This window comes from Terrapene carolina, unplaced genomic scaffold, assembly GCF_002925995.2.
Source record: "Terrapene carolina triunguis isolate 2854851 unplaced genomic scaffold, T_m_triunguis-2.0 Scaffold88, whole genome shotgun sequence".
Classification (NCBI taxonomy): domain Eukaryota; kingdom Metazoa; phylum Chordata; order Testudines; family Emydidae; genus Terrapene; species Terrapene triunguis.
This window is the reverse complement of record NW_020664439.1, coordinates 32,691,964-32,712,686: the sequence shown is the minus strand read 5'-3', so window position 1 is coordinate 32,712,686 and position 20,723 is coordinate 32,691,964. Positions and strand designations below refer to the sequence as shown.

At 43.5% G+C, this 20,723-nt stretch overlaps 1 protein-coding gene across 1 annotated transcript; it reads left to right on the top strand.

Moving 5' to 3' along the window:
- The first annotated feature begins 11,029 nt into the window (after positions 1-11,029).
- On the top strand, positions 11,030-15,645 carry SLITRK3 (SLIT and NTRK like family member 3). The gene is made up of 2 exons (XM_024195589.2): positions 11,030-11,101; positions 12,733-15,645. The coding sequence occupies exon 2, from the start codon at positions 12,751-12,753 to the stop codon at positions 15,595-15,597; it is 2,847 nt and encodes a 948-aa protein (XP_024051357.1). The 5' UTR covers positions 11,030-11,101; positions 12,733-12,750; the 3' UTR covers positions 15,598-15,645.
- The last annotated feature ends 5,078 nt before the right edge of the window (positions 15,646-20,723 follow it).

The following is a 20,723-nucleotide window of genomic DNA, read 5'->3' as shown; positions in this document are numbered from 1 at the left end:
TTATGATATTTGGTTCTTTTCTTAAAGCCCCAGCTCTTGGAATCAGGTTATTACATAAACATTTCAGCTTTAATTTTTTTAATGTAAGTTTCTAGCATTATGGTTGCAGAGAAAAGTTTGCAAATCTGAACCCTAAAGCTCAAAAACCAGAAGGCACTTAAACTTTTCTCTGCAACCATAAGGGCTAGAAACGTACATTTTATATATTTGAAGATTTTAAAGCCAATCTCAGGATTCTGGAGGGATTTGAATCATGATTTTTTAACGCTTGTGGTTTGGCGTACTGTATTATTTTTTAATGTCATTGTATCTACTTACACTCTGTACCTATTTTTCATGCCAAGTTCCTATTAATTTTGATGGGAATTTTGCATTTGTAAGGATGGAATGTGGGATCATGTACATTTCATTCCTTAATGAATAGTGAATAATGACTGCTGAGTGACAAACACTGGGCCTGATCCTCCATTTCTACTCATCTTCTCATTAAATTCAATGGGAATTTTGGGAGCAAAAAGAATATAAGATCTGACTCTTTTCCCTCTCCCCACCAAAAAAAACCCCACTATTAGACAATAGAGAAGAATTCAGTATTACTGGTTACTGCTTGTAGCATATGGGTATATGGACAAAATATTAAATGCAAGAGTCAGTGAGGCTGGAAAGATCAGAGTTGGAAATATTTGATATTTTCCCCCAAAAAATCTTAGAACAAACTTTTTTGGTAACTGGTGAAAATTATTGCAGATTATAGGTATGTCATTTAAAATCAATTTTTTTTTTTTACTTCCTTTGGCATTATGAAAGAAGTCATTCTTTTCTGCCATGATAGAGTTTCTTTCAATGAACATGTCCATTTAGAGAAGTTCATGAATCAAAAGAATGGCTGCTCTTAACAGAATTTCAAGGTATATATTATTTAAAATGTCAAAAGACTAAGTAAATTAGTAAGCAAATACATTGACTATTTGAATAAATCAAAAACAGTTTTTCTCCAGAATCCTCCAACTTGTATTAACTTAAAGCACCTTCTTTGAGACAAGAAAGCAGGAAATTATTGCCTTTAGGTTTAAAAATATTGTCTCAAAAGCATGATCATGTATTTAGCCATCGACTGCTAGAAATCTGAATACTGTGGTGACTATTGTCAAATATTAGATGATATTCAAGGTCCTAAGCAGTGATTCTTCACCCTTTTACCCAGTTTTACACCAGCATAACTCCTTTGACTTAAATTACTCCAGTACAAGTTAGGTCAGAATCAGTCAACCTATCTTGATTTTCAAAACCTTAATGAGCTGAGTTGATGTCAGATCAGATACTACTGCCTCTGTATTCAAGATCAGACTCTACTATAGCAGCTGTGTCATCAAGAACAAGAGAGGAGGGTGAGGCTTGCAGGAGAAAGTGATATGAGAATCTGGCCCATGACCTTCTGTGAGAGATTACAATGACTATTCATCTGGCTGCCTTTGGCATGAAATATAAAGCCCACATCTACAGCCTAGCTTTTAATAACTGCAAAGAGTAACTAAGTCTAATAGAAGATTCTAAGAGAAAGAAGAGGGAGAAATGGAAGAAGAGGAAAAGAGGGTAACTCTTATAACTTGGCCTTATTGAAGTCAACGGTGAAGCTCCAATTGACTTCAGTGAGGCTACAATTTCACCTATATGCAGGGAGAAAGGAGGAGAGAATGAAAGATTTAGTGTGTTTAATCTAGTTCCTTAGTCTAGTTGCTGACTTTAGATAGTTTTACTAAGTAGTTCAGACACCATGGTGATTAACATGATATAAACACACAGATGATATGGATAGTTGGCCAAATAAGTGCTTTTTCTCACAATCCTTCCATGCAATATACAGCATATGTTGGGCTGTTGTATGCCATTTACTCCAATGAACATTTGAAAAAATGTCAGTTTGGCCACTGTCCAACTGGTCGTTTGATCAACTTCTTATGCGTCTGATACTGTACCCCTGAAAAAAATAGGAATTTTGCCATTAACTTCATTGGGAGTAGGATCAGGACTGATCAAAGTAGCAATTCCCCATATGTTGGTAATTCCTTGGAGTTTGAGGATAATTGTCTTCCAATAAAATGATTGCTGGTTATCGCTGGCGGATCGGCAGGTGACAAATGAGACCTATCTGGGATCAACAGCCCTTGTCACAGTGGGGGCAGACATTTCCTAATGGAAGGGGTAAATCTGGATTGTTAAATTGGGCTGCAGCCCATTCTTTCCTCCTTTCCTTTTCCAAATATGAGCTTTTCTTTTCATATGAGCAGCGTCTTTCTTCACGCAGTAGTCAGCAAGACGGAAGCAGCTTCTATCAATATACTTTGTAAAATGATTCGTGTTATGGCATAATGCTGGTGAATTGCCATGACATGATCTGTTCATGCTGATGTTTCTAATTCTGGCAGCTCTCATGCCATTAACTGATGCCTCGCAAATCTGTACTCTTGGGCAATCGCTATCTTCACATACTCAAATGAAGTAAAGAATGTGGCATGCACAAAAGACAGATCTACTGGTGAAAAGCACACTCAGCACTAGTAGTTGCAAATGGAAATCACCACACATAAAACAGATACTTGTAGAAATAATCTGATATTACATGAGTACCCGGGGATGATGGATGAAATCTTCTACTTGGAGGGATCTGAAGATAACATTTCACATTGCCTAAGGATCTTAGCACATGAGCAGGGCAGTAAATCTCATTTTAAATCTTCTTCTTCTTGCCACTTGGATATTAGGTCAGTGGTTCTTGCTGTAGAAGGAATTTCCAAATCTACATTCTTCTTTCACATCTAGGGTGGCCAGATAGCAAGTGTGAAAAATCAGGACAGGGGAGGAGGATAATAAGTACCTATATAAGACAAAGCCCCAAATATTGGGACTGTCTCTAAAAAATTGGGACAGCTGGTCACCCTATTCACATCATCAGTGTTCATCGTAATTCAATATATCAGAATCTGTATTTGTGTTGCAGGGAATTAAAACTGCCCTGCTTTGGCTTCACCAAAGAAGATGCAGTACCTTGGCACCAATGTGGTTGCAGTTGACATGCTGCAGAAATCTCTATTTGGAGCATAAAAGCATCCGAAGAAGCCACATTTCTGCATTATAACAGAGATAGTTCATTATTTCTGGGAACACCCTAAGGGAATTATTCAGCTTTTGATCCATGCATGAAATTCTCGTTGCTGTCACAGGGAATTGTGCATGCATAACCATGACGGCATATTACCCTAATAAAGGTAAATGAGAAAATCACACATAAATTGGAGGGTGTTTTCTGACATTGGCCAAAATAAATATTTGGACACTTTAAAAAATGTGGGTTGTATGCTGAAGTGGAAACAAGTAATTTATATGTGCCTAATATAACAGAGAAAATGGTCAAGACTATTGCACCATTAGTTAAAAATTGCCCCTGAAATGTTCACTAGTTCTGGATTTTATATATTATGTGCCATGTATCTGTTGACTGTGTTAGCTAATTTTGTGTACCTATCTCTTTATTTGTTTACTTTATTTTTGTTTTTATATAAAATATAAATACATAACAAAACAAAACATGTATAAATACATACACAAGATGGAAGTAGCATATGAATAACAAAATTCAACATTCACTATTTGCAAAACCTGGAAGAAACACAACAAAAACAAGCAAACAAACCAACCCCTGAACCCATAGAGGTCATGCAGGGTATTAATTATTAAAGTGACTAAATAGATAAATAAATGCAAACATAACCTATAAGTGTTGGGGACTGATATTCACTATACTACAAAAGTATGTAATAGTTTCATATGTGACCAGACATGCTCATATTTTTTCCAAGCATTTCTATTAGACAGAGTCTTTTTTTCCCCCATTAATGCAGTAGTGGAGAACTCACTAAGCCAGTCTGTGTATGAGGAAGGAATTGCAGATTTCCATTTTCTCAGAATAACTCCTTTGGCTATTAAATAGTTACTGCAAGCCATTTCTTAATGTTATCTGGTAATATCAACTCCTCCAGCACTCTGAAAACACAAGCTTGGAGAAGTAAAAATATTGACACTTAAACTTTTTAGGAGAGCACTGAATATGATGTTCCAGAACACATACATCTTTTGACTGGTATAGAGGATGTGCAAAAGATTGGCATGTGGCCTCTTTCTCTTTCTTAAAAATAATATTGCATTAAATATCATTTTGCATTCATAATTTAGTGGTGTTTGCTGTTCAGTTTGACTCCTCGCCATTTTCCCCTCTTACTCAGCTCCTTTTAATATTCATATTCAATATACCTTCAAATACTTTGCAGTAAACAATCCCTATGGCTGTAAACTGATTTCATGTAATTTGTCTAAGGGTCCCTGTGTGTGAGGGTTTTTCTATGTAAAATACATGAAAATTGTCCTTAAATTCAACATAAATTAGTTTAGGACCAATTCATTAGTAGGTAATGTGTGATAACTTATATTTCTGTATCTTTAATCTCATATAACAGAAGTACACTGCATGTCATTCTGCTATATTAGTTACGATGGATCTACCATGGAAAAGATAGTAGATTGGTACTCTGTAGGGTAATGTGTAATTATTTGTTAATAACTGAATAATTATATAATTATAAAAAGTATGGCTTGGATTTTCAAATGACCCGTAGGGAACTAAGCGCCCAAATCCTAACGAATTTCAGTGCAGCTGGATACCTAACTCCCTTAGAAAATCCCAAGTTTATATATATTATGTATCATCAATATCATATGTGTTCACAAATATTTATATAATTAAACTAATCTGTGTTCGGATTTATAAATGAAATGTCAACCTAGATATCTGTAATGTAGAGTGCAAAGTACAAAGAGAGCCTTCAGTTGAACAAGGCTGAAATAATCTTAATTTAGGGCTTTACCCAACTCCTATTGAAATCAGTAGAAAGATTCCCTTTAATTTCAGTAGAAGTTGAATTGGGTTCATAAGGTCCAGGTTTTCTCACCTTGAAGTCAGTGGTAATACTTACACTGACTTCAGCGGGTTCGGGACTAGAGGATTCAGTCCTTTGTGTCTGACCATGTATGTCCCACCACCAGTAGCACAGTTCATTTCCACTTGAAATTGATTTGACATGTTGGTACAGTAGCAAGGAGATCTTGGGTTCTAAATTAGGATTAGACCAGTTTGACTCAGCTTCTAGGATAAATGTTCTTTCCCACAGTAGTGTGGATAAATCCCATCGACTAAATTTTGTTCCATCTGATAAATGAACTAAATAATGTTGAAAAAGCAGTTTATACCATGCAAAGTGTTGAATTAACATGTTATGCCAAAAAAATACTATATTGTGATTCTTCTTTTTCAACATCTTCACTAGAATGTCTCAGGCTAGGTCTACACTACAGCGGGGTTCCGACCTAAGATACGCAACTTCAGCTACGTGAATACCGTAGCTGAAGTTGCGTATTTTAGGTCGGCTTACCTGGCGGTGAGGACGGGGGAAAGCCGACCGCTGCCGCGCTGCCGCTGACTCCGCTGCCGCCTCTTGCCGAGGTGGATTTCCGGAGTCGACGGCAGAGCGATCAGGGATCGATTTTACCGCGTCCTCACGAGACGCGGTAAGTCGATCCCCGATAGACCGATTGCTACCCGCCGGATCGGCGGGTAGTGAAGACATACCCTCAGTCTAAACTGTCTATACATACATGACCCTAAAACCAATTTTCCCCCTTAGGAAACAAAATCTATTTTAACTACATTTGTCTCAACAGAACAGACAAAGTGATAGTTTACAGGGCAAATGGATGGCTCAGTAATGGACTAGTAATAGGATTTGAAGTCTTTTACCTCTTCCTCACTGGTTTGAATTTAGCCCAGGTCTATAGTCACTAATGGCATTATCATATGGTTGCTATCTTGTGGCCTGGGGAAAGCACAGGTGGTCTCCATCTAGGAATTTATCCTGTATCTGAACTCATTAAAAGTCATGCCATTATATTTCAATGGGAGAGGGATCTGGCCCTGAGCTCCTAATGGAAAGATGTCCACAGCACAAAATCATATGGCAGTTGGCACTGACTGACACCTTTGTTAGCATTCTCAAGAGAGAACCTAAAAACTGAGTGGACATGGAGAGTAAAGTATGTTCTTACTCCCAGGGGTAGGTCCCTCCAGGTGAATGTAGAAGCACACTGGATGGCTTAGGGAAGCTTGCACTGCCCCTGTGGTACCTGGTCTGTGGATAAACAGAGAACTCCAATCTCCAAGGCTGTCCAGCTGATATCTTTTCTAAGCACTTTTACATGTGGAATTTGCTTCACAAATTAATCAGCTTCAAGCCCACTTGTGTCTTTTTTCACTTCCTCCCACTTGGGATACCGCACATTCACTTGGACTGATGAATCTCTTCTCAGTACTGCTCCCACACTATGTCCACTCTCTGCAGACTGTGCCTGTGTAAGATGCATACCACATGTGTGGTTATATAGTGGTTATTAAACAGAAATTCATAAAGGCCCTGAAACACTGCATGGGCTTATGGTTGTTCCTAAATTACTGCTAAATAAAGATCAACAACATTCTTGCAAAGCCTAAGCTGCATGCTGGGTTTCCAAAATATAGAGAAAACTAGAAAGCAGCTCTTGTATATAATAGTTACAGCAGCCATGAGTTTCCCTTGTCCTTGCACTATTTATTGAGTTCACCCTGGCCACAGCTTGCTGGAGGCAGAGGAGACTATTAAACCTCGGAATATTTCTTTCTAGTCAGACGGAGAAGGCTTGGGAGAAAGCTCCCTCTTTCTCCCAACCATTGTCATTTATGTAGTTGTAGGGGATCTATTAACAAGGAAACGAGTTGGTTTACACTGCAGATTGAACGAAGGACTAAATGACTGCATTAGAATGACTGCAGTGGGGGAAATGGTCGCCTCCAGTGGAAATGTAATGTTGCAATGGTACTTTTCAAAAAGGTGCAATCATTGTTCAAATGCCCTTGTCTAATTTGTCACAAAAGTTGTCCAGGGCTTCCTTTTTTTTTTTTTTTTACATTTTACCTGCTACAGCTAAGGCGGAAGAATACGCTGCAAATAGATGGAAGGGCATCCGTCAACCTCCACACAGATCAGATGCTCTTTAACTGAGTCTATAGCCCTAGGACTGGGTTCGGTTTTGCAAGGAAGCAGCTCGTTTACCAGTCAAAATCAAAATAATAAAAAGGCATAAGGTCCCAGTCTAGGCTACATCGCTCTGCCATATGGTCCTGCCAGTCATTTAACATGGATCTTGTGCTGAGCAGGTTGAATGTCGACCAAACAAGCAGAAACGTAAAAGCATTTCTGCCTTTCTTTGCTTGGGCTGAGATGTTTATGAAATGACCTCTCGGCGATTTCCATGTTCCTGTGTTGGAGGAGGGGGCAGGGGTGGTTGGGGGTATCCTTGTTTCTAGTTCATCCGAGAGGTCGCTCTCACAGTGTTGGAACAGGAGCTAAACACGGATCTGGTGAGTACGATTCCGATCTCAGACAAGAAGTTCTCCTTTTCATAACAATCTCTCTCGCACAGGCTAGTCACAGCCGCTGGTAAATAACATCGAATCCCCTCCCGGTTCATTCGTGGCCGTTAAGTAGCACTTTTAAAGCAGCTCTGCCTTGGAAGACGCCTCTGTCTCCCTTCTAAGGGAATCTCCCCTCCCTCCTTGAAGATCCCCTGAGCCAAGCAGCGCGGAGTTGTTACCTGACACGCTGCTCCCCACGCTGGTTGATTGCCATCCTTAGCCTTGTGATTTGACTGCAGTACCCTAAATCGAAATGGCAGACTTTTAGCATCTAGAACCCTAGGGATTGTCCTCTCCTCCTCCATCCCCCCCCACCCCGTGCCATTTCGCCGCCTGGCTGCTGCTGAGATAAAACAGCTGGATCCCCACGCCCGTGGGACACGGGGAAAGGATACAGTGGGGCTGAAGGGAGATATCCCACCTCCAGTGGACTCAGGGAGGATCCAGGCAGGGATTGCACTGTGTGACATCCTATCAGGAAGGAAAAAAGACACGCAGCGAGAGCAGCTCACCGCTAAACTCCTGGGGACCAAATCCTTTACTGCTGCATCCGAGGGGACTCCGATTTAAAATAAAAAGGGGTGTCCTTAGAAGCTTCGATCCGACAGCGACTGAGCCTGGGAAGATTTGGCGCACAATGCTCTGTATTGTGATACTGTAGGCGCCATGCAATGCTTTTCTATTTGTATTCATCCAACATTCCCTCCTCCCTCCCCCCCCCCCAATTCATCTGCAAAACTTGAAGGTAGAACCACTTAAACGGATTACAAGCCTTATTCGGTGCCATTGCTGAAAGTTGCTGGCCGCGGGGGAGTGAAAGTACAAGGTTATGGCATTAGGGATGTAATACATCTTAAAGAGTTCGCCTGACGCCGCCTAGCCATTCAGAGCAAATCTCGGTGAGCTTTTAGCACTCCGCATGGATCGGTATTAACCGCGATCGTTTGCTACTTTCCTAATGAAAATCATTAGCGCAGGATAACTTCGCCTGGTGGCACTGTTCGGGACTTGCAAGCGGCCTGCGAAAAGATCTATTGACATGGCAACGTGGTGTGGGCAAAAATACAGACCTTTTGTGAATGTATTTCAAACCCCAGTGCGTTGCTAAGGCAGCTGCGAAAGAGAGACCCCTGGCAAGAATAACAGAAATTCTCATACAATCTGCTTCGGCATTTCTTCCCTCTCATTTCTTTAGAGATCTAATAAAACTGTGTTCACTTCCCTCCCCCAACCTTTTTAGAAGTCTCAAGTGCATTTCGCCTGACGGCACCAAATTTTGCTCCTGCAAATGAATGATGCAGCATTTTCATTAGCAAGTAGTGCTGCTTCCACATTGAAATGTTTAACGAGCGCTTGGGATGTTTAAAATCATATGGGGAATGTTACTGATCCGACAGGTATGGGAAGCGGGCAGGGAGAGAGAGGAGGAGGTGGTAAAGGAATATGGATGTTCCTATTAACAGAGTGGGCACTAGCACCCTATCTGGGAGTCAACAGGGAGTGATCTGTGCTCCTGACAGCTGGGCTTCCCCCCTACTAACTTTTTTATACCAACCTGCTGCCTCTTCAAGGATTCCAGTCAAGCCTCTCTCCACCCAAACATTTGGAGCGGAGAGGGGGACTGTTAGAATAGCAATGTTAAAGGTTTGGTTTAAGGCTGCTGTGACTCTCCGGACCTAGGGGTTTATGGCTTCCAGAAGGGATGGTAGATCCGCCCCCTGCTTGGAGGCTCGCTTGCAACTCCCAGCAGAGGTGGGGTGGTGGAGGGCAGAATGCCACGTCCATTTAAAGTTAGGGAGCGAGCCCCTTTCCTGGTGACTGTAGAGTGTGTCTGTCATGTGCATGCCATGCATGTCGTAGTGAAAAAAATCAGCCTGTTCAATAAAGTGTACGGAGTGTATTAAATCTCGCTACACTAACTACGTTGCCCAGCGCTGGGAAAAAAATCTGAATTTGTGCTTTGAAATGCACAGACAGGGATTGAGACGTGTATTACTGACCCAATCGCCCCTCTGTTGCTTAAAAAAAACCTTCGCCCTGACAACCGATCTTGCCAGCTAAATTTAAGCCAAGGGTAAATTTGGACAGACTCTCGAGTCTCAGCTGCAAGGCGCTCCCTCCAGTGATCTGCTACCGGCTGGCAGCTCTTCACTAACAAATAATCTACTCCCGCCCACACAGTGTCACTTTCCTTCGCCCCGGTTTCTCAACAAAACTGTATTACCTTCTTGCTGCCTCTGTCGTGAAAAGATGTCAGCTGAGTTGTATTCTCTTCCCGGATCCAGTCAGCATCGGGCATGGTTTTCTTCTCGGGCACACACCCCCCCCACACAAAGCCAGACCGAAAAATCGTGCGGCAGTTAAGGAGTTAAATCCTCCTCTTCGCTTTTGATGCCTTGCTCGGTGACAGAATGCAAAATGTGCCGTTGTTACCCAAGTGATTCCGGGTCTCTTCCCAGCGATTTGCTTTGCCTCCTTTTAAAGCTGGAAGCGAACAGGAGGCTGTTGGATCCTGGAGAAGATTGAAGGCTCGAGCTGCAGCACAACAATAAAAAAAAGGGGCGCTCGTGGTGCAAAGGGATCAAAGAGAGCGAGGAAATGCGAGGAGAGAGGAACCACCTTGTTCAAGTCACCCAGGCTGGGGCTTCCCGAGCTCTCACGTTGGGACATCCAGGTGTGATGATGGAGAGCGGCTACCTATGGCTCTGCATAAACTAATCTATTGGCTTTGCAGCAGGGTCTGTGCGCGGAGAGGAACCTATCTGGGGGCGGCTGGCCAGAGATACATTTCTCCCGATGATCTACCCGCAGCACGAGCGCCTGGCTGGAATTTGCAGTTGGCAATCGGGGGATCTTTTTCCTTGAGAGTTGGGGTGAGGGGACTGTGGCTCGTTTCTGGAGGCTGCTCCTTCCTTCCTCGTTCTCCTTGGCTTTCCCCCGTCTGATTATCCCCCCCTCCCCCCCCCCCCCCCCCCCCCCCCCCCCCCCTCCTGAAAAAAAAAACTGTACAGTCAGGGCTTCCCAAATGCGCGCCCCCGACCTGGTGCCAAGCGCGCCCCCTTCATTTGTTCCCCTTCTTGAAGCTCATTTTCATGACGTGGAAAAGCCTGATCCAGGGCAACAACACCACACACACACACACACACACACGGAGAGAAAGAGAGAGAAGCCCGAGATTCTCCGCTGTGATTGAGCCTCCCTCCCTCTCCCTCCCAACGATGTGCTGCTGGTGCCCAGAGAAAGCAGCAGCCCCAGAGCTGGGAGCCTGCAGCAGCCCCCTTCTCCTCCCTCCTCCATTGAGTGTGCCAAACAGCAGCTCTGCATCCTAAAGAAGCTCATTGAGGAGCTCATTGCATTCCCAGCACGTTTCAGGCTTGCTTGCCTTTTTTTTTTTTTTTTTTTCTTTTTCCTCCGCCCCTGCAGGAGTAGAAAGAGAGAGAGAGACAGAAAGAGACAGAGTGAAACCAGCAATCCTTAAACTCGAGCTTTTAAAAATTGTATTTATTTATTTATTTTTAGATGTGCTAAAATCTCTCCTGCAAACCGGTAAGTACAAGCGTTCTGGATCCTCTTCTTTCTGCCTAGCTTCAAAGACACCCCCTCCTCCCCCATTGTCTCCCCCCCTCCATCATTTTTATTATAGCCCTTGCAGAACAGAAGGAACTTAAGTCGCTGTTTTGCAAAAGAGACAGAGAGGACTGACGGATACTGCAATATAGCTCTCCTTTCTCTCTCTCTCTCCCTTCTTCCCAATTAGATCATGGTTTTAATTGCACAGGGTATTTCTCTTTTCTCCCATCTCCCCTTTCCTACAGCTGAGGGTTTCATTTGCAAGTTGATCCTAAGGATTTGTATCCCTTTCCCATTTCTCTCCCTAAATGCGTCTTTCCGATTTTAAGTTTGTGCGGGGAAGGGGGGTGGGGGAGGATTCTCTAGCTGTACATTGGAAAGGCAAAGAAAAAGGTCATTTTTATTGATAAATTAGGACTAAAATCAACGATCCCTCCGAACAATTTCAATTTGATATTTCACTGACTCAAGAAGGGCTGCATCACCATCATTATTATCATAATCATTAACGTTTATTTATCCCCAAACATTTGAAATATCTGGCAAAAGGAAGGGGAAAACTGTATCTTGGGGAGCTGCATCTCATTAATACAGTATTTGTTTCCTCTGATTGGAGAAGAATGGTGTCTTCTTTTTGAAAGGTAGACAGTAGGATAGATAATTTATCAGCTGGTGTCAAGGTATTTTTCTTCCACTTTCAGCCTTTTTAACCGGGTCTCTTGGTTGGTCCTGGGGGCGCAAAATCCTTTCTAATAGGAAAAAAACCAGGCTGAGCATTTCAGTCCGAAATGCTTCTTTAGCTGTCACTTCGCCTTAGATCTGATGATCGCATGGGCATGTGCTTTAGAAAGATTAATCATCTCGAAATGCTTTAATCAGCTAAAATGACTAATATGTAGTATGTATTAATCTGATAATATACCAGTAGCATTAATCCATCAGTGTGTCTGGAAGGGGGAGGTTTTATTTTAAATCACGGTTGTTAAGCATTATTAAAGACACTGTGAGAATTTCTAAAGGAAACTGTTAGATGAGGGACATTTACAAACCCTGCACATTCCTGCAAACTTACGTATAGAATATACTGAGCCGGTGCATTGGATATCGGACCATTGCAATCTAGCAACTTTGGGAGGGTTTTTTGTGTGTGTATATGTATATATAAAGGATGTAGTATGATGCTGGTGAAAGATATCCACTGATATTTTCTCCTGCAAGATTGCAGGTTATGATGTGCACAGAGGTAAGCCTGCAAATAAGTGTTTTTCTAAACAATGGTCATGTGGTGAAAAATATGTATATATGCAATATGCTCAGTCTATATGTTCATTTGCTATATGGTATGTGCATGCTGTTTTCATTATAGATGCCATTTACTAAATATCATATCGGAAGGGAAAATATGGCATCTTATGATTAGAGATTTCTATAGCTCTTAAGTCTGAAACCAGCCTTGAACATCAAGCACTGCTAGAGTTTGTTTTGAATGTCTACCCAACAATTGCTGAACTTTCCAGGAGCCTAATAAAAGTCTAGCAAGAATGGAGTTTATTAAGAACAGTGACTTGACTAAATACTAAAATTCTGCATTTTTATTTCTGTTACAGTTTTGTAATCAGCCACAAATGATGAAACCTTCCACGGCAGAGACTCTCCATAAAGGAAGGATGTTGTCGGTAATTCTTCTAAGCACAATTGCTCTAGCATGGACTACACCAATTCCCTTGATAGAGGACTCAGAGGAAATTGACGAGCCCTGCTTTGATCCATGTTACTGTGAAGTAAAAGAGAGCCTTTTCCATATACATTGCGACAATAAAGGATTTATAAATATTAGTCAGATAACGGAGTCGTGGTCAAGACCTTTTAAACTTTATCTGCAGAGGAATTCCATGAGGAAATTATACACTAACAGTTTTCTTCATTTGAACAATGCTGTGTCTATTAACCTTGGGAACAATGCACTGCAGGACATTCAGACAGGAGCCTTTAATGGGCTCAAAGTTCTGAAGCGATTGTACCTGCACGAGAATAAATTAGACATTTTCAGAAACGACACTTTCCTGGGTTTGGAAAGTCTGGAATATCTGCAGGCAGATTATAATGTCATTAAACGGATTGAAAGTGGGGCATTTCGAAATCTGAGCAAACTCAGAGTCTTGATCTTAAATGACAACCTTATCCCCATGCTTCCCACCAACCTATTTAAATCTGTGTCCTTAACTCATTTGGACTTGCGGGGAAACAGGTTAAAAGTCCTTTCCTATCGAGGGATGCTGGACCATATTGGCAGGAGCCTGATGGAAATCCAGCTCGAGGAGAACCCTTGGAACTGTACCTGTGAGATTGTGCAGCTGAAAAGTTGGCTGGAGCGCATACCTTACACTGCCCTTGTGGGAGACATAACCTGTGAGACCCCCTTCCACTTCCATGGTAAGGACCTGAGGGAAATCAAAAGGAGTAAACTCTGCCCCATGCTGTCTGACTCCGAAGTCGAGGCCAGTCTGGGGATTCCTCAGTTGTCATCTAGCAAGGAGAACGCCTGGCCTACTAAGCCTTCCTCCATGCTATCCTCCTTCCATTTCACTGCTTCATCTGTTGAGTACAAAACATCCAATAAGCAGCCCAAACCCACCAAGCAGCCCAGAGTGCCCAAACCTCCCCCTACATCCCGAGGCCTGTATCCTGGGCCAAACCAGCCTCCTATAGCTGCCTATCAGACAAGGCCCCCAATCCCCATCATATGCCCTACTGGGTGCTCTTGTAGTTTGCACATCAACGACTTGGGCCTGACAGTCAATTGCAAGGAGAGAGGATTTCACAACATCTCCGAGCTCCTGCCCAGGCCCCTGAACGCCAAGAAGTTGTACCTGAGCGGCAATTTGATACAGAAAATCTACCGCTCGGATTTCTGGAATTTTTCTTCCTTGGATCTCTTACACCTTGGGAACAACCGTATCTCCTACGTGCAGGACGGGGCTTTTATTAACCTGCCTAACCTGAAGAGCCTGTACCTGAACGGCAATGACATCGAGAGGCTGACTCCGGGCATGTTCAGGGGCTTGCAGAGCTTGCATTACCTGTACTTCGAGTACAACCTGATCAGGGAGATCCAGCCCGCAGCCTTCAGCCTCATGCCCAACCTGAAGCTGCTCTTCCTCAACGACAACCTGCTGCGGACCCTGCCCACCGATGCCTTTGCGGGTACCTCCCTGGCCAGGCTCAACCTGAGGAACAACCACTTCCTCTACCTGCCCGTGGCCGGGGTGCTGGAGCACCTCCACGCCATCGTGCAGATCGACCTCAAGCTCAATCCCTGGGACTGCACCTGCGACCTGGTGCCGCTCAAGCAATGGATCGAGACCATCAGCTCGGTCATCGTGGTGGGGGACGTGCTGTGCGCCAGCCCGGAGAACCTCACCCGCCGGGACGTGCGCTCGGTGGAGCTGGAGGCGCTGTGTCCGGAGCTGCTGCACGCGGCGGCCGCCTCGCCCGCCCCGCCAGGGGGCAAGCCCAGCCCCACCAGTCCCTCGGCCTACGAGCTCTCCCCGGCCGGCGCCGCCGCCGTGCCGCTCTCCGTGCTCATCCTCAGCCTGCTGGTCCTCTTCTTCTCGGCCGTCTTCATCGCCGCGGGGCTCTTCGCCTTCGTGCTGCGCCGGCGGCGCAAGAAACTGCCCTTCCGCAGCAAGCGGCCGGAGGCGGGGGACCTGAGCGGCATCCACATGCAGTGCCACCGCTTCTTCGAGGAGGGCGGCCGGGTGGCGGGCGGCGGTGGCGGCGCCTCGCCGGAGAAGGCCCACCCGGTGGGGCACGTCTACGACTACATCCCCCACCCGGTGACCCACATGTGCAACAACCCCATCTACAAGCCGCGGGAGGAGGAGGCGGAGCGGGAGGAGGGCGGCGGCGAGGCCGGCGAGCGCCTGGGGGGAGGCGGGGCGGGGGAGCCGTTCGCCGAGCCCGGCCACCAGGAGAACAGCACCCACTACAGGACCTTGCTGGAGAAGGAGAAGGAGTGGAGCCTGGCCGTGTCCAGCTCCCAGCTCAACACCATCGTGGCCGCCAACCAGCCGCACCACCACCACCCGGCCGGCGGCGGCGGGCTGGCGCTGGCGGGGGAGCTGGCGCTGGCGCCGCCCGGCTTCCCCCACGAGAAGAACGGCGGGGTGTTGCTCTTCCCGCCGGCCGGCGCCGGGCTAGACAGAGAGCGGCCGCCGCTGCCCTGCACGGTGGGCTTCGTGGACTGCCTCTACGGCACGGTGCCCAAGTTAAAGGAACTGCACGTCCACCCGCCGGGCATGCAGTACCCGGACCTCCAGCAGGACGCCAGGCTGAAAGAAACCCTTCTCTTCTCGGCCGGCAAGGGCTTCACAGACCAAACCCCCCCAAGCGAATACCTCGAGTTAAGGGCCAAACTCCAAACCAAGCCGGATTACCTCGAAGTCCTGGAGAAGACAACCTATAGGTTCTGACCCGATAGCTTTTCTCCCTTCCCGCCCCCGCCCCGCCAGTAGCGCCCCCGGCCCCCCTTCTCCAGCCCCCGTGCCACCGCATGATGAGAATAGAGAATACAGCTGTGTGCTCTCCCCCACCAGAGGTGTGTGTTTGGAGGAAGGGCCGTTCTCAGATCATTAATCAATGAAGTGCCTTCGCAGACTTGCCAGCAGATGTTAATCATTATTTTTTATACTGAAACTGAGACTTTGACTGTGCCATGTCTAAGGTATATTATTATTAATTATTATTACTACGGGGATCTTTGTATTGATCCTAACTAAGTAAATTCTATGTCTCTTTTTTTTCCGTTGCAGTAAACTTTTTACCTTTTTTTTTTTCCCCTGGGGGTAGGGGGGAGATGGCATTTTGTGGCTTTCTTTCTTCTTGCCCATCATGGCACAGATCCTGTACATTTATTTAAAACAATCAAATGCAGTTTGCTGCATGCCTGGAAACTGCAAGGGGGGAGGGGCGGGGGGTCTTGTTCGAATGTTCTCTCACTCTTGTCTCTCTCTTTCACATGCACACACACGTAGACGCGTCCACACAGCTCCCCACCCCAGCCGCCAGTCGGGTCCCTAGCCTCTCCGATCGGCTCCCCTTCCGTTCCTCTCGCCCTTCCCTCCTCTCCTCCTGGAGCGGGGGGGTTCCATATCCAGTGTGAAGTCATCCGAAACGAAGAAGCCCATTGGATGTAACCACGTGGCGCACGCACACACACCTAGGGATGATCAATGACACTTCATGACGCCATGAGTTTTTGGAGGACATCCGCACTTTCTTATTAAAACAAACCCATACAAATATACAAAAAATAATAATAAAAAAAATTCTGGGTACCTATCACTAACGGCTTTGTAGGAAGCACTTTTAATGTTTTCTCTCTCTCACACACAAAGATACAAACAACAATGTGCATATATTTATTCTGTAATTTCAAGTGAATATAAATTGTAAAGGTAATGTTTAATCATTCATTGTACAGTGATGCGTCTGGTATAGCTTTCCTAATAAAAAGTTTTGAAAAAAATACATATAGATATATAGAGGATACAAAGCTTGAACCTAAAATTTCAGCTTACCCTCCCCCTACCGATGATTACTTCTCCCACCTTAATCCTGAAAGCTATTTTATTAATCACTGTTCAGTGCACTGTGATGTTAACAGGGAAAAAATCTGTACAACTTCTGCCACAGTACCACTTAGGACTTTAAAAAATCCGATTTGAAACCTGTTTTTCTTCCACATTGCACTGTAACTATGTCAGAGTTTCTTCTATTTAAAAATAAGCATCAGAATTAACCCAATTTCTTCTACTAATATTGCTAGTAGAATCTGTGTTCTGCTACAACCTAGGAGAAAATAAGGCATTAGTATTACAACTTTTCAGTGTTTAAATTCACATCAATTATATAAGGCAATGAGTAGAGATTGGAGAAAGGCTTAGATGTACATTTGAATATTTGATACAATTGCACTTGGAATGTTCTTTCCCCTCGTTTGGAAAAGACTGAAACAATATGGGAAACTCAGGCCCAATAGCTGACGTTTGCTGGGTCTCTCCCTTGCCTTGTTGCAATCAGAACAACTAGTGGGGTTAGGCTGATTTTACAAAATGTGTGTCATTAAAATGATGCTGCAAAATAGACTTGCCGCGTCACCCAGTTTACAACCCACTTAGATCTGAGCGAAACCAAAGAAAAACGGGTTTTTCTTTTAAGGTACTAGCTGGTATCTTGTTCCTGGTAGATCTGGATTGACACACACAAAAAGCCGAGGGAAAGCTTTGTTGGGGGAGTTACCCAATGTGGCCAGTAGATGGCGCCGGAACTCCAGCGATCGCAGCAAGGCTGCAGCTGAGTTGTGCCGCCCGTCCGGTACTTTCCGCTTGGACTCCTGAGTCTGTCCTTAATAGCGTGAAATCGTTACGTTGAATGTAATTCACCAGACGTCACTAATGCCTTACATCAAGCTAGGGAACAAATTAAATGGGAATGTGAATGTCAGCTCCTTAGCCGTGCAGTTACGCCGCTGAGGCCCTGTCCTAAAGATCTCAAATAATGAATTTTATATAGAAATATCAAATCAAAAATATATTTTGTGTTAATAAAAACAACAATCATGGCAGTTTATCAAGGTAAATTGAAAAATGTTTCCACTGTATTAAAAAAAAAAAAAAAAAACCCTGTATCTAATGTTCTTGTCCCTTTGGGCATTTGTTATGGGACTAAATGTCCATTCATAAGTTGCAACTTTTTGGATTGGGTGAGGAAAGAGAGCCTATGTTTGCATGGACTGATGTGCCACATCCATGCCAGCTGTCCTGGTCAGGAAAGGCTGCTTCCCTTTCTCTTGTGTAACAAAATTATTCAACCCAGCACATTGTAGTCCAATGGAGTTAAAAGGTGGATGTTCTCCCCAGATGGCCCTAATTATAGGTTTGGCAGGTATGCACAGTACAGGCTCTCTGTCTGTCTCTGAGAGCTATGTGGAGGAAGTAGAAAACATTTTCTGTGAATCAATAGTAGCCCTCTGGACCTTAGAGATAATGCGGGGCGGGGGTGGGTGAGGGGACAGCTTCAAAAGTCTGTAAATCTTTGCATCACCTCCATATTATTGGTTAATGTTATGAACTTCCAAGTTGCCAGATCCCTCTAGTATTGATGTTGGTTTCATTATTACTGCATTCAGCACTAATCTGTTTTTAATGGATATTAGAAAAGCATGCTGGTATTTACAAAAAATGAACATCAAAGTGCAAGGCTAGATTCTTCTGATGATAATCATTATAATTCCATTGATAATGCTGCAGCATGCAGAACATGGAGTATGATATGTCAGGTTAAAGTACAATCCCTGGTGTGACTGGTGCTGTATACATTTGGGGGGGGGAAGCAAAACCTGAGTGTTCATAAATCATATCAAAGTGTAAGCTAATCATTATAAATAATGTTTATATTTTATTTAAAGTACAAAAAGGCAAGAGCATCTTGACTTAAATAGAGGTAGCAATTTCACCTGCACATGGTGAGGGAATCTATTTATTCAGTGGAAATAAATTTATTCTATGAGAATGGAATTTTGTATTAAAATAGAGAATTTTTTGGCTTATATTGAGTTATTTTTTTTATTGTGTAGGAAACTTATTTTCTTGTGCATTATAAGCTCTTTGAAATCAGTTGGGGGAGAATATCTGTGGAAATGTTCAGAATATTTAACTGTGATATCTGATATGTGTAATATGATTATTCTTATTTTATTTTATTTTATTTTATTTTATTTTATTGTGATAAGCTGTCGATGGGTGGATGGTAAAATTACTGTCCACTTCAGAAAACAAATGTGGATCTGTCATATCTGATCTGTGAAGGGAGACTATTCATATCCATCAACCTGAATGAACCTAATTAATAGGGATTATTTATCATTATTAGCAGTATTATTCATAAAATTGATACTATTTGGAAGGAATGAAATAAAATAAAATTATCCATATTCACATAAGTGATGTTTAATGGAACAATATTTTAAATAAAAATACTTTTTGTAGCTTAATTCAGTATTGTATTGACAAGTAGTTGACATCAGGTTAATGTATGTGCTGATGCTCAGAATCTTGTGGTAGAACATTCATCATATGGTTATTTTTATTCACTAATTTACTATGTTGAAATTCTTCCGACAGGTGAAAGGGAAAAAAGGCCAGGTAAGTCACAGTCATAGCTTATAATAAATGTATAGCTAGAAAGGGAAGATAACTAAATGTTAGGGTTCCTCCCCATTTCCTAGGACTTTTCATACAATTCTTATAAAGAAAATCCCACTTAAAAAGAAGTGTTTGGGCCTGGGAAATAAAAGGTCTCTCCTACTGCATCAACAGAACAGAAGGTGTTTATTTCTAATGGTATGAATACTCTTCTCCTAACGCAAAATCTGAGTTCAGTAGGGTATTCCTTCTCTAAAAGTCTGTCCTTGTAAGCCAATAAATGTGTGTTATAGTTAGGTGAATACCATATATACTCATTCATAAGTCAAATATTTTTGGTAAAAAAGTGACACATCAAAGAGCGGGGGCTTATAAACGGGTCTACACCAAAATTTGATGATTTTAACTCTACGGCAGGGGTCGGCAATCTATGGCACGTGTGCCAAAGGTGGCACACGAGCTGATTTACTGTAGCACGCTGCTGCCAGCCTGGTGTCCCCGCTGCCAGCCCCACTCAGCCCGCTGCCGGCCTGTATGGATGGAACCCCAGATTGGCAGCGGGCTGAGCGGCTCAGCCCGCTGCCGGCCTGGGGTCCCAGCCACCGGTTCGCTCAGCCTGCTGCCAGTCTGGGGTTCCATCCGCCGGCCCCTGTAAATGTAAAATGTATTACTGGCACGTGAAACCTTAAATTACCGCGAATAAATGAAGACTTGGCACACCACTTCTGAAAGGTTGCCAACCCCTGCTCTATGGAATCATTGAATTGAATATCTAATACATTGTCATTTTGTTTACCTGGAGCAATGCGCTCCAGGTAAACAAAATGTCCTGACCCGCCAGTGGCTTACTCTGATGGGCCAGGAGCCAAAGTTTTCCAATCCCTGAAATATAGGGTCGGCTTATGAAAGGGTCATACAGTTTTTGCTATTTTTACCTATCCATTTTGGGGGGTCGGCTTATAAACGAACGGGCTAATGAACGAGTATATTAGGTATTTCAAAGGGGTCGTTTATGAAGGATTTCAATGGAGTTGGTTGCCAGAACACAGCCTTTTCAATTCAAGATTATGTCAAAGCACTTTGAACAAAAATTGTATGTTTTTATTATTTCTTTCTTTATTTTGTGATTGCAGTTCATTTAATTTTGAGCTAGAAATGTACAATAGTGGTCAATATTGTTAATTTGTTAGCTATAAACATTTAAGTCAGTGGCACACAACATTCACTACAAAATGTCCTCCTGAACTGCCATAGGTTTCTCAAGCTCTACTGCACGTAAGCAGTAATTCATGAGTGATATGTAAATTAGAGCTTGCTCAAGAAAGTAGCCACGTTGATGTAAGTGGGACTGTTTGCATGAATAGGGTGTACAAAACGTGGCCTTCTATGTGTAG

Coding starts and splice junctions, on each gene's coding strand:
- SLITRK3 (XM_024195589.2), top strand. CDS start 12,751: ATGATGAAACCTTCCACGGCAGAGACTCTCCATAAAGGAAGGATGTTG.